This window comes from Suncus etruscus, chromosome 18 (assembly GCF_024139225.1).
Source record: "Suncus etruscus isolate mSunEtr1 chromosome 18, mSunEtr1.pri.cur, whole genome shotgun sequence".
Taxonomy (NCBI): Eukaryota; Metazoa; Chordata; class Mammalia; order Eulipotyphla; family Soricidae; genus Suncus; species Suncus etruscus.
This window is the reverse complement of record NC_064865.1, coordinates 50,570,544-50,584,795: the sequence shown is the minus strand read 5'-3', so window position 1 is coordinate 50,584,795 and position 14,252 is coordinate 50,570,544. Positions and strand designations below refer to the sequence as shown.

Here is a 14,252-nt window from a genome sequence, read left to right as displayed (position 1 = left end):
AGAACTGAAAAAACATAAGCTCTGAGGACTAGGTTTCAAGTTAGAGTTTACTGCTGCCATGCTGCAGATCGGTCGAATCCTGGGATTCCTGTGTGGTCACATGAATAAATGTCCATATAAAGTATAAGCTACAAGACCCCTAGACTCATTCCAAGCTACTATTCTAATCATGCCATCACATCCTAGCAGGCCCCGCATCACTGGATGTGATTGTCACAAGGGGTTTTTGAATTCCCAAAAACTAGAACTGAAGGTCAGAACCATCAGAGAACCCAGAAGGGTTAGGCACTAGGTGGCAGATAATTTCAGTGATCTGATGATCGAGATCTGCAAATGCTTTTACAGCTACAGATGAAAGCCAGTTCAGGTCACCCCCAGAAATTCTGAGCCTTCTATTCTGAAGAAAACACTTTCTAGAAGAGAAGGGAGAGGCAGAAGCAGCTAAGCCTGAACACGTGTGTGCAGAAGACCAGGTTTGGACAACAGGGCCTCCCCACTTGCTACCCCATGTGTACACACACACTTCAGCATATATGCTCCTTCCAGCCTCAGACTTCATGAATCTGGACCAATCTCCAGTTCGAAGTCACTCCACGTTCTTATGCTGTGTTCTGTCACCCTAGCAAACACATGGAAAATCACTGTTACCTATCAAATCTGCTGAGTCCTCTCAAGCAAAGTCACATGACAGCCAGGGCAATCATCACCCCCAAACTGCCAGTCTCCAAGTTCTGAAAATCAACACACCCCATGAGAAAAGTCAAAGTTGCTTCCTCAGAAGCTGAAAATGCTTGAGCACCCGTGAGAAGAAATGTCCATCATCCCTCCGTGAGCACATCACAACTAAACAGAATGGTGAAGGTTTAGCTCTTCCCTACAAAAGAGAAAGAAATCTGGGGCAACGCAAGGGGTGTCCACCTCGACTCATTTTGAAAAGCAGGAAGGTATAAGGGAAAGCAAAAATGAAATTGGGCATGTGGACCTTAGGGTGTGACAAATCGAGGGTCCCATTCTCATCACTTTAGCATTTGTCACCCTGCAAAATGCCATCCTTTGCTTCTAGGGACAGATTTGGAAACTGCTTCATACTGGGGACTCAAATCCTCGGGTTTCAGTGGATTTCAGCATCAGGCAAATGACTGCTTGGAATACAGACTTGGCAAGGCCAGTGCAGGTTGTAAGCTGACCGGGTATGACAAAGTCTCTTCCCAGGCCAGCAATCTCATTGTCGCTGCAACAGCAGCCTTCCTGCTGCTAAAGGCAAGTGAACTGAACCTTTTCAGGTGCAATCAGGATTTACTATGGGAGGAGCCATTTCTCCAAGGGCATTTTAGTGACTGTATCTGCAAGACACAACAGAAGAAATGCTTTGTTAAAAAAACCCAAGTTCTGGTCAACTTCTGCTATTTAAAAGTCCATCCACCATGGCCAGACAAACTAAAGTGTCTCCAAATACGTTATCTCCCAAGCCCATCCGGGACACTGGCATCTACTCTTGAACTCAGGTCACCACATATCTGTCGTGGCCTTGAGCATTAACTCAACTCTGAAAAGTCCTTAGGGGTCACCTCATTAAGAGCTCCTTCTTGAAACCCATTAGGAACAGTTACCAGCTGCAGAAAGGTGGGTGGTGTACCCCATCAAACCGCATCTTTCTTTTTCCCCATATTTTTAAAATTAAACAAATGAGATACAGTTAGAAGTTGGTGATGGCTAAGTTTCAAATATCCAAAGTTCCAACCCCCATCCCTTTAGCAGTGTGCACTTCCCACCACCAATGGCCCCATTTTCTCTCCCATACACTCTGTCCAGTCTGCCCCTACGGCACTTTTCTTCTTCTTCTTCTTCTCTCTCTCTCTCTGTCTCTCTCTCTCTCCACCAATGTCCCCAGTTTCTCTCCCATACACTCTGTCCAGTCTGCCCCTATAGCACTTTTCTTCTCTCTCTCTCTCCTCTCTCTCTCTCTCTCTCTCTCTCTCTCTCTCTGTCTCTCTCTCTCCCTCTCCCTCTCCTTCTCCCTCTCCCTCTTCCTCTCCCTTCCTTTTTTCTTTTAGACACTGCAGTTGCAATACTGTTACTGAAAGGGTATCATGACTACCACTTCATCTCCATTCAGCTCCCAGCTCTTGTCCAGAGTTGTCATTTCTAACTATCACTGTCCTAGTGGTCCCTTCTTGTCCTAACTTCACTCTCTTCCAAGACACCCTTTGTGACAACAACTGCTCGATTAAGACGATTTTTCTAATCACCGCACAAAACTCTCACCAAAAGAGAAAATCAGATTTAAAGTCCCTGTCTATTCACAACTCAGCCATCAAATTATTCCACTGACAGGAATTCTTACTGTTACGTAAGATTTTACTAACAAAATATTTATTTTATGAATTATTTAAAATTATAATAGCCTGATTCCTATTTAGGAAGCTAAAGGTTCCATGAGGTTTTCTTTTTATTTAATAAAATTTCTAAGGGTGGGGGCTGGAGCAGTGGCACAGCAATCGGGCATTTGCCTTGCACATGGCTCACCCAGGATGGATAGGGGTTCGATCCCTGGAGTCCATACGTTTCTCAAGCCAGGACCGATTTCTGAGCGCATAGCCAAGAGTAACTCCTAAGTGTCACCGGGTGTGGCCCAAAAAATACAAAAAAAAAAATTTCTAAGGATATCATGATTTTGTCAACTTTTTTTCTGCAACTGTTATAGACACTGCAGTTCTAACTTGCCCTAGCTGCCAAATTTTCTATTTTTAAAGAACTCCAAATTACTCGCAGAGGATTAACAACAGAACACAATTTATTATTATGTTAAGAACCATCAAACTGAAACAGAAGCACACACAATTAACCTGCAACTTTATCTGGTATTTCAAAAAGTTAATGAAACAGCTAATGTTTTCTGTGAACCCTTCCCAATTACCCTTACTACATTTTATTAAAAAGAAAAAGGGGAGGAAGGGAAAAAGCGATATCACAGTGGGTAGGACACTTGCCTTGCACGCAGCCAACCCACGTTCAATACCCAGCATCCTATATGGTCCCCCCAAGACTGCCAGAGTGGTTCCTGAGCTCAGAAGCAAGAGTAACCCCTGAGAACTACTGAACGTGGTCCTAAAACAAACAAACAAACAAACAAAAGATTTGGGGGTGGGTTATACACTCTAATGTGCTCAGGAGTCACTCCTGATACTGCTTAGGGGACCATATGCAATGCCAGGGACTGGTCCAGAATGAGTCCCATGAAGAGAAAGTGTGTGTGTGTGTGTGTGTGTGTGTGTGTGTGGTGTGGTGTGGTGTGTGTGTGTGTGTGGGTATGGGTGTGGGTGTGTGTGGGAGTGTGTGTGAATTGCCAGGTCTTAACTTCCTAGTCTCCTGCTTGCATATCCCGTTTGTTTCATACCTGCATATCTGCAATGCTAGCCAGAAGCCACATACATCCCTGGGCTGTACTGCTCAAACACATGCACCTGGTGCAGTGACTCACTTGTGGCTGAGGGAATCACAGGCACAATAGCTGCTAGATCAGGACAGCAATAGATAGCCCAGAACCCAACACCATGCACAGGCAGGGCAGGTTCTTAGGCAATAAGCTAGTACTCTAAACTTAAAAAATAAGCATTCTTTAAAGGAAAAGTCAGTGCTCTTCAGATGTTTAACAGCACAATTGTCATAGACACACACCTCATAAAGGCTGTGTGCCGTGAGTCAATTAATAATAAGTTAGAACATATAATCAATCCTAAGTTATCGATGTTATCATAAATTATTCATTATAACAGTGATAATAACAGTGGGGAAAACATAGGAGAGAGGAAAATCGAGTGCATTTTAGGCAATGTGAAGTTTTCTTGAAAACATAAGAAGTAGAGGCTGGAGACAGAGTATCAGCAGGTAAGACACTTGCCTTGGTCTTGCGTGTTCCTCACCCTTTTTGATCCCTGGCATCACTGTGATGCTTGGAGCATCTCTGAAAACCATGAGGTGTGGCCCCCAAACCAAACAAAACTAGCTTATATATTTATGTATATAGACATTTTTATATAAAATGTTTTCTATGCAAGCCTCAAAATGGAATTACCTGATTTATCTAGCTTTTAGATTTCTCTGAAAATTCCTATTACATAGAAATTAGAACTTTCTAATTCAGAATTATTTAATCTGAGAATAGCAAACACCCAGAATAAAATGATTAATATATTACCTAAAAACCCAGAATGTTCTAGCAGCAACTGTTGACTCTTATGGGTTTCCCAAGAGTTAAGGTCTCACGAGCATTTTTCTGAGACTTCCACAATATTGGAACCTCAGCTCTGGTAGTACCTGCCATGGCACTATCAGGTCTCATGTCAAAACCCAATCCCCTAGCAGGTGGCTCCTTCTTAATGCTTAAACAATGTTTTACCAGACACATTGGTGGGACCACAAACAGGCAGGTTAGGTCATGGGAAGCCTGAGAGTCAAGCCCAAAGTAATTGCCTTTTCTTGTTTTGAACAATCAACTTCAGTGAACCATTATAATGGTGTGTTATGTGAAAACCAAGAAAGATTATCAGTCCGACAAGCTAATCAACATTGTGTAAACACACCCACCCGAAAATCAAGAAATCAAGTAAATGAAATAACTCAGTTTTTCTGTAAATTAATTCCATTAATAATATATGATAGGTCTTTTTAACCACCATCCTCAAAATTAACATGAGTGGAAAAATTTTACCTTCCTGTGAGAGAATTCCAGTGCTTGGGACCATAAAAATATTTTTCTGAGTAATATTTTTAAAATATATTATGATTTGGGGGAAAATGTGATTTAAGAGAGTCAGAATGAATCAAAAAGTTCATCCAAGGAATAAGGCATTTTGATGTACAGAAGACAAATTGGGATCCTGTTGCTAATGTGGGAGAGCCAATGGACTAGAGAGAAAAGAGACTTCTAAAAGAGAACATAAACTGTAGAATTTTAGGTGAAGAAAGAATGATTACCAAACAGTAATCATATGTTTACATGGTACACAATTAAGCAGGATCACTTAAAAAAAATAACTCAATAAATGTTTGGCTCCTTCCCTATTAGAAGGCAAAGCTACTTAATTATACCAGTGAGAGCTGAGTATTCCCTATAGGTAAAATCAAGGCACAACTGTTTTCAGTACAGCCAGACTATAGAAACTCTGCCAGAGTTTTGAGATTCATAGGATAAAAAAATAAAAAGTTCTATCAGAGCATACTTGAAAAATCATCAAGTGTATTTTACTAAAAGGCACTCATTGAAAACCCAACAGATTTCTGAGTTCCAGTAGAATCCCAGATGCCCCATGTTCCACATGCAAGCTTGAGTCACTTACTCATTGAGGTTGGAGCACTTCCTCCAGGAGTTCTCCACTCAACACTAAAGGCAGCTCAGAAGTTGTTCCCCCTGGCAAAACCACAGGCTGTTGTGCTGCCTTCCAGTCTCAATTTATAAAGGCCATATGAGATCTGAATTAGTATCAGATGCAAAGTGCTGACTGAGCAAAGATTAACAGCAATGGGAGAGAGATCAGAAAGAAATGCTTGGTGACTGTGCCTTGGGGATTGGGGTCAATCTAATCCATGATCGCATCAGTTACTGAGAAGTTAGGGAAAACAGAAAATCCATTCAACTCGTAGACTGTACCATATTGGAAAGTTTTAGATTACCAAGCACCAGAACATATTACTATCAACAGAGGTGTCTTCATTAGAAGCTGACCAGGAAAGAATTACCACTCTAAAATAAAAATACTGGGCTAGAGTGATAGGACAGCAGATAGGGCACTTGCCTTGCATAAAGCAGACTCCAATTCAACCTCCAGAACCATGTATAATTCCTTAATCACCACCAGATGTTTTGAGTATGATAGGATATGACCCAAAACACAAAATAAAAATAAAAACACTCCTAATTTACTTAAAAAGGCACTTGTAATCATCTGTCTTAAGACGTTTTTATTAGAAAAAGTATTTTTGTTGTTGTTTGTTTACATTACTTTGCATACATCTATAGGGGAGCTTAAAAACCTTGTAAGACAACTCTAGGGATACTCATAAGAATTTTGAAAAGAGGGGCCGGATAGATAGCATGGAGGTAGAGCATTTGCCTTGCATGCAGAAGATTGGTGGTTCAAATCCCAGCATCCTATATGGTCCCCTGAGCCAGCCCGGGGTGATTTCTGAGCTTAGAGCCAGGAGTAGCCCCTGAGCGCTGCCAGGTGTGACCCAAAAACAACAACAACAACAAAAAAAAAAGAATTTTGAAAAGAGATATAAATTCTTAAGATGTGACACTTCCTTTAGAGTTGCAGCATGTGTCATTAAACTAGCGAGATAAAATAGAAATAAATCCTAAACTCATAATAACCTGATGTCCTCAAAGTCTATATTAACAGATGGATTTTGTTAAGTCCTACTTAAAATACTGAAGTGATTCACATTGAATAACCTGAAAGTCGTCTTTTCTTCCCAACTAAGACAGATACAAAAACATTATACTTTGCATAATTTTACAGAAAGTGCATAGTTTGAAATGTTTCCCATATCAATGCATCTTATTAAAACATTTTTTATTAGTTGGTACACTGTAAGAAGTGAGTAAGATACAAATAAAGAGGGACTGGAGCAATAGTACAGTGGAGAGGATGCTTGTCTTTCATGCAGTTAACCAAGGTTCAATCCCAGGCATCACATACAGTCCCCTAAGTATCACTAGAAGTGATGACGAGAGTCAGGAGAAAATCCTAAGGGAGGAGGGAGGGAGGGAGGGAGGGAGGGAGGGAGGAAGGAAGGAAGGAAGGAAGGAAGGAAGGAAGGAAGGAAGGAAGGAAGGAAGGAAGGAAGGAAGGAAGGAAGGAAGGAAGGAAGGAAGGAAGGAAGGAAGGAAGGAAGGAAGGGAGGAAGGGAGGAAGGAAGGGAGGGAGGGAGGGAGGGAGGGAGGGAGGGAGGGAGGGAGGGAGGGGGAACAAGAGGGAGAGAAGGGAGGAAGGAAGGGAGGAAGGGAGAGAGGAAGGAAGGAAGGGAAGGAAGGGAGGGAAGGAAAGGGGAGGGGAAGGGGAAAGGGGGGAAGGGAAAGGAAAGGGGAGGGGGAAAGGGGAAAGGGAAAGGGGAGGGGAGGGAAAAGGGAGGGGAAGGGAAGGGAAAGGAAAGGGGAGGAAAAGGGAAGGGAAAAGGAGGGAAAGATAAAGGCACAATACAGAGGCTGGGGCCAAGGCTGATGTCCACACCTACTTCAAGAAGATGATCTAAAAGAAAGGAAATTTGAAAATTAGACAGTTACAGAAGACCTTCTTGTTGGGTACATTCCAATTAGCCTTTCCTGGATTCTCCATGGAACAGTGCTCCATGACCCCAGAAAGCAGATGGATACTGCAGAACTAAAGCTATATAAAGAAAAGGACCACCCACTAGGCTGGTAGGGATTGGGAAACCAAAGGAGACAATGTACTAGTCCAAGGCCAGCAACCATATGCAGCGGGGTGCCAAAGGAGTTGGCCAGGACAGGCAAAACATGCCCACTTTTCGACAGGCAATGAAAGGACTGCAGACTAAAAATAATATCCACTATCTAAGAACAGCTGGCTAGAGCAAGAGGTCTATGCATGAGGTGAATGGAAGAAAGGGTAAAGGCAGACGAGGGGGGGGGGTGTGAGCTATCGGGACTGTCAGGCCCCGAATTCAGATGCTGGACTGCAGATAAGCAAGACAAGGACATAGCAGAAGAGTGAAATCATCCCAGGACCTTGGGACCATGGCAGCTCTGAGTCAGCCAGACTGAAGGGAGAGTCGCTGAGAGCAGGACTTAGTTAAGAGGTACTAAGGAGCTATTCAGAAAGAAACAGGAATTGATTCCTTAGCCAGCCCTGGGTAGAGTAAAAGTCTAATCCATTTAATCCTCTTCATTTTAAACTGAGGAAGAAAAAAACAAAACAAAAAAAAAAAAAACACCTTCTCCGGAAAGTAAGTAATTTACTTGAAAGACAACCAACAAGAATTAGCTGCTCCAAAGTTGTACTAACTTGTGTCACCAAAGCAAAAGCACTGGCATAAGGCAAAGAAACACCACAGTTCAGTAATAGCCCCACTCACCACTAACCAGATATCTGGTGAAGCATTTAGGTCCTTCCTACAAATGAAGGGTATCTGCAAAAAAAAAATTATTCCTTCCACTTCTAAAATTCTCTTTTTTGGGGGGGGGTACGAAAGTGAGGAGCCATGCCCAGCTGTGTTCAGGGCTTCTTCCTAGCCACAAGTTTGGAGGAGATCCATCCTTGGAGTCAAGAATGGAACTCAATCTGCCCTGTGCCAGGCAAACAACTGCAGCTAGCTTCAGTCACTATCTCTTGGCAGTGTTTTACCAAGATCTGATTCATCAGCCTTTGCAGACTCCAACTTGATGCCACTGAGCCACCCCAGTCAGACTTTTCAGCCAGTCTTTTCACCCCAGACTTTTCAGCCAGTCTGATAAAATGGTAAAGTCAGCCCTAATTCCAACTGACCTGGAAAGGAACAGGTCTTTAATGTGACAATGTGATATTATGAGAAAGATGCGAGTGATATGCACCCCCAACCTCACCCAGGCAAAGGACTCAAGAAATTCTGCATTGTTTCAGTGAAGGGTGTGAATAGAGCATCTTTGATGATCCATAATGCGACCCTTTCAGCCACCTGTGAGGATGTGCTAATGAGGTGGCTCAGAGGATGGTAGACTAATTGCCAGCAGGACCAATGATCTTATGAGGCCACTGGATCATTTCGCCTTCACCCAACTCAGTGGGAAAGCATGGGGCTGGACATCAAGCTCTGTCAGCAATGGACAATGGTTTCAGTTGTACCTACAAAAATAAAGCCTCCATATACACCCTAAGATAGGGATTCTGAGACCATCCAAGTTTGTGGACTCACCAAGGTGCTGGAAAGCTGTTACACCCAGAAAGAGCAGAAAAGCTCCAGGTTCCCTCTTAAACACCTGCACCAAGTGCATCTCTTTCTCTACCTTCCCCCCCCCCCCCCACCGCCAAGGATGTTTCTGTGCTATATTCTTTACTGTGGATCGGTAATTGCAAGCAAAGAGTTTTCGAGTTCTATAGACAATCTTTTTGTTTTGTTTTGTTTTGTTTGTTTTTTGTTTGTTTTTGTTTTTTGTTTTTCAGGCCACACCCGTTTGATGCTCAGGGGTTACTCCTGGCTAAGCACTCAGAAATTGCCCCTGGCTTGGGGGGACCATTTGGGAAGCCGAGGGATCAAACCGAGGTTGCGATCTTTCCTTGGCTAGCGCTTGCAAGGCAGACACCTTGCCTCTAGGACCACCTCGCCGGCCCCTCTATTAGACAATCTTAACAGTTGTGAAACCCATGTATGCAGGAACCCAATTTATAGGGGGTCTTTAGGAAGAGGGGTGGCATTCTAGCTGGTGTTGAACCTGTACAGATGGAGACTGGAGGCACAGTCTTGTGGGTCTTGGCCCTTAGATGGTCTGCCCAAATTCTGGGTTGTATCAGATTTGCTGAATGTACACATTTGTTGCCAGAAATGTTAGGAGAACAGAAAAATGTGGTTTTCCTTTATTTTCTATTATTATCTACAAATTTTTTTAGTTCTACAAGCCATGTGACAGCCTACTGAGCGCCATGTAAATTACTAGTCAACAAGTCTTTGGTGCCACACCCAGGGATGCTCATGCCCATTCCTGGCACTGCTCACGGTGTCAGGAATCTATAGTGCCAGGTATTAAAACTAGATTCAGGGGCTAGAGTGATAGCACAGTAGTAGGTCATTTGCCTTATACTTACAGACCCCAAACAGTCCTGGGTTAGATAGATCCCCGTCATTTCATAGGGTCCCTCAAACCTGCCAGGAGCAATTTCTGAGTGCAGAGTGAGGAGTAACCCCTGAGCACAGCTGGATGTGGCCCAAAAAAAGCAAAAACAAAAATAAATAAGTAAAAATAAAACTGGATTCAGCTCAGGCAAGGCAAGCACCTTGGTCCCTCTATTATCTGTCTGGTCCAATAGTCATCATTTTAATAGATCTTATTTTTAAGTAGTTTTCAGTTCACAGCAAAATTGAGAAAGAAAAAAAACCCAGAGGTTCCATATACTCTCTTTCCCAGCATTAGGCACACTCGGCCCCTATTAACATCATTCCCAGTAGAACAGGATTGTTTGTTGCAATTGGAGCCTCCACTGACACATCATCTTGGGGGGTTTCCATTATAAATCACTCATGGCAGTGGACATTTTATGTCTATGTTTATATAGACTGTGCCATGTATCCACTATTATACTATCATACAACTCAGATTCACTGAAATTCCTCTGCCTAGTCCCCCCTCTCTCACCCAGAGAATGAATAGCAGCCACTGACCTTTTTGCTATGCCCATGGTCCTGCCCATTTCCAGTATCATATGGTTAAAATCACAGAGTACATATGGTTAAAATCACAGAACACACAGCCTCTTCTGACTAGCTTCCTTAACTTCATAATGAACATTTCTTTCAAGACTTCACAGGGCCTGATGCCTCATGTCTATTCAATACTAATTAATACCCCATTGTCTGGTTGTACCAAAATCCTCTTGTTTGGATGTATGGGCTGTCAGGGTGTCCATGTCCATCAACTGAAGGACATCTTGTTGCATGCAAGAACATTTTGAGTAAAGCTTCTTACAAAAAAAAAAAAAAAAACATCTGTGTCCATGTTTCGGTTTCAACTCACTTGGGTAAATACCAAGGAATGACTGCTTGATTTTTATGGTGAAAAAAACATGCTTAGTGTTGAAAGAAAATCCCAGACTGCCTTCCAAAATGGCTGGACCAGTTTACATTCCTGCCAGCTACGAATGTGAGTGCTCTGTCTGTTCTGCATCCTCAGAGGCAGCTGGGATTGGTCCTAATATCAGTGTAATGCATCTCACCGTGCTGAATTTCCATTTCATCTTCCAAAAGACCTAATAGCTAGCCATCTTCTAGGTTCGTTTGCAATTTGCATATTATCTTTTTGTAAGGTGTCTAATTCAGATCTCGGAGCAAATTTCAAAATCAGAGCTCATTTTCCTATCAAGGAGTAAGAGCCCTTTGTATACTTCAGAGGAACATGCTTTATCAGACATGTATTTTGCTGCAAATAGCTTCTCTTTGTATTGAGCCAGGCCTTATTCCCATTCTCTTGACAATGCCTTTTGTAGAGCAGAAGCCTGCCATTCTAATTAGGTTCTATCCATTTCTTTTTTAACATGGATCATGTCTTTGGCTTTGCATCTTAAAAAAAAAAAAAAGTTCCTTAGATTTTCACTGTCATTAATTTTTCTTTTTACATGTATAAGAGTAGACAGTGGGGCCGGGAAGGTGGCGCTAGAGGTAAGGTGTCTGCCTTGCAAGCACTAGCGTAGGATGGACTGTGGTTTGATCCCCCGGCGTCCCATATGGTCCCCCCAAACCAGGGGCGATTTCTGAGCGCACAGCCAGGAGTAACCCATGAGCGTCAAACGGGTGTGGCCCAAAAACCAAAAAAAAAAAAAAAAAAAAAGAGAGAGAGTAGACAGTAGGTACCTGGTGCTGATACAGAAGACGACAGCAATGCCATTACTCAACCAGCTACCCAGCTTTAATATAAGCTCAGAAGCATAATCTTGCATGGAACCATAGTCCTCTGTGGTTCCTCTGGAAATAGCAGAGACATTAGAGTGCAGAGACTGCCAGGTCTAAGCTCCAGTATCCAGTCCCCACTGGATTCAGATCTCAGCTACACTAGTTCCTAGTGGGAGTCCTAGAGGATCACGGTCACACTCCACCTTAGGATGGTTGTAAATTTCGAGAGACTTCATACCTGTGGGAAATGCTTTGCAAAGCGGAAGCCAAACGCTCAGTGTACAAGTATCGTTAGTACAACTGACTGTTCAATATGGGCTGAGGGCCAGTTGGACGAAAATACTCAGAGAATTACCACTAGTGATTTTTGTGCTTCTGATACATCATTTTAGTTTGAACTTCAAAGCAAGATTAAGGTCTAATATCATGGTTATTAAATCATGTAACAAGTGAATTAGCATGCAAATCATAATCACAATAATATGATTCGATACCATGTTCATATGCGATGGTCATCAAACACTAACCAATGAAAAATACAAAATCCAGGAAGACCACAATGTGAAAGAGAGCAGAAACATGGAGGTTAAAAACCTCACTATGGGGTAAATAGTTGGCTTGTTTAAAACAATTTTTTTAATTAACAGGGAATTAGCAATAAGAGAGAAGACATATTTCTCACTCAGGCCACACCCAGTGATGCTCAGGGGTTACTCCAGACTATGCACTCAGAAATCACTCCTGGCTTGGGGGACCATATGGGACACTAGGGGACCGAACCATGGTCTGTCCTAGGTCAGCAAGTGCAAGGCAAACTCCCTACTGCTTGCATCACCGTTCCAACCCCAAAACAAAACAAAAAATTTAATTTTTAGTAAAAACTTGACTCATTTAATATTTTAATATATTACTGATTTCTTCATGCAAATCTAACAAAGGACAAATGGACTATGATTTAGTTTACTCAAACTTCCAAATTAATTAGTTATTTCTCTCAGAAACTTAAAAAAACTGTATTTCAAGGAACACTAATAAAATAAGAAAAGCATAATTCTATTTTCTAGTGTGATTAAAAGCAAAGTGTACCTGGAAAACATATAAAATTTAATGGTCCCCTTTATAATTTTGATGCTGTTGTGGGGTTTTGGGCGACATCCTGTGGCCCAGGCTGTGTTCAGGGCTTACTCTTGACTCTGTATTCAGGGATCCCTCTCTGTGGGGTGCCAGGATCATATGGGGTGCTGGGAAATGAACCTGAGTGGGCTTTATAGAAGTCAAGTGCCCTACCCAGCCACTGTACTACAGCTCTGGCCCATAATAGTGTTATATTAAAAGCAATTTTTAAGACAAAATTATAACTTAAGCATATGATATGAAAATTTTCCCATTGAGGATCTCACAATAAAAGTTAAAAATCAAAATTAAAAAGTATCTGATTTATTAATAAACAGATATATACCTACCCTAGGAACCAAGTCAACGAACAAAACAATTAAGGACAGAAATTTATTACTAATCTACAAAAAACAAATGAATAGTATATGAGAGAACTTTGGGGTAAATTCTAGAGAAATAAAATGAAAATCATCAGAATACCAGAGGGCAAGGAAGGCAACTGCAAAGGAGTTGCAGCCATGATAGTAAAATTTTGCCCAGGCAGGAGACATCAATGGATGGTATGCCACTTATATGGGAGAGTTTGATGAGGAAAGGGACATTTCGGTCCTTGAGGGGGGGTCTCTCCTCAGATTACTCATCGCAAAGGGACAGTTTATCCCTATGAAATGAGAAAGTTGAATGGCCCCTTGACAAGGCTAAAAAAGCAACTCAACAGTCAACAAGGGCTGCAGAGGTTAAGACACATGCCGTGTGTGAGGCTAACCTGGTTCATTCCCAGCCCCGCAGGGCTCAAGCAATAAGACATTTTTAGGCCCCGGCATTGAACTTCTGGCCTGATTCACTCCAAAGGGTGCCAGATTTCCAGAATGCCACTTGGGAAATACCTTCCTAAAAAATTAGACCAGAGATAGCTCAAGAGACTTAATGCATGTTTTACATATGCAGAAGGTCTAATTTTGATTCCCAGCAACTGAAGCCTGCTGCTGGTTCCCTAAGCACTGAAGCCTCAGCACATAAAGGGGAGTCGCCCTTGAGCACTGCTAAGGATGCATGCATGCATGTACAAACACACACACACACACATACACACACCACACACACACATACACACATACTTTTTAAGATGCTCAATAAATGTTAACGAAGGAGTATTTTCTAATCAAATTCAAATCACATAAGAACCCACTGCTCTCGTGTTCAATAATTACCTTTAATCGTTTCTTCTACAACTTCTACCACACGATCTATCTGTTGGACCTAAAAAGAAAACAAACTGTTAAACCATTTCCACGAGAAGAGGAACGAATTCACTTATCCTCCGGCTTGAGTCAATGCTATAAGCGCGGGGATGCATTGTTTTCTTTAATTAGTGCACTGAAGATATTACCAACATATTTTATATGAATATTTTATGTTACAAGGAAGTCTGAAATTATGACTCCCGGTTTGCCATTGACAAGTGAAGAAATTATATTACTGCCCTGGAGTTCTGTGCAGCTTAATCTATCAACAGACACTCCACATGTCCTGAGATACAA

At 42.1% G+C, this 14,252-nt stretch overlaps 1 protein-coding gene across 1 annotated transcript in view; it reads right to left on the bottom strand.

Annotated features, from left to right (window-relative positions):
• CDKAL1 (CDK5 regulatory subunit associated protein 1 like 1) overlaps nucleotides 1–14,252 on the bottom strand; it is a 674,860-nt gene that overhangs the window by 450,148 nt on the left and 210,460 nt on the right. Inside the window, exon 5 of the mRNA XM_049764810.1 lies at nucleotides 13,923–13,971. Within this exon, the coding sequence (XP_049620767.1) occupies nucleotides 13,923–13,971 (49 nt within the window). The remainder of the gene's footprint in view (nucleotides 1–13,922; nucleotides 13,972–14,252) is intronic.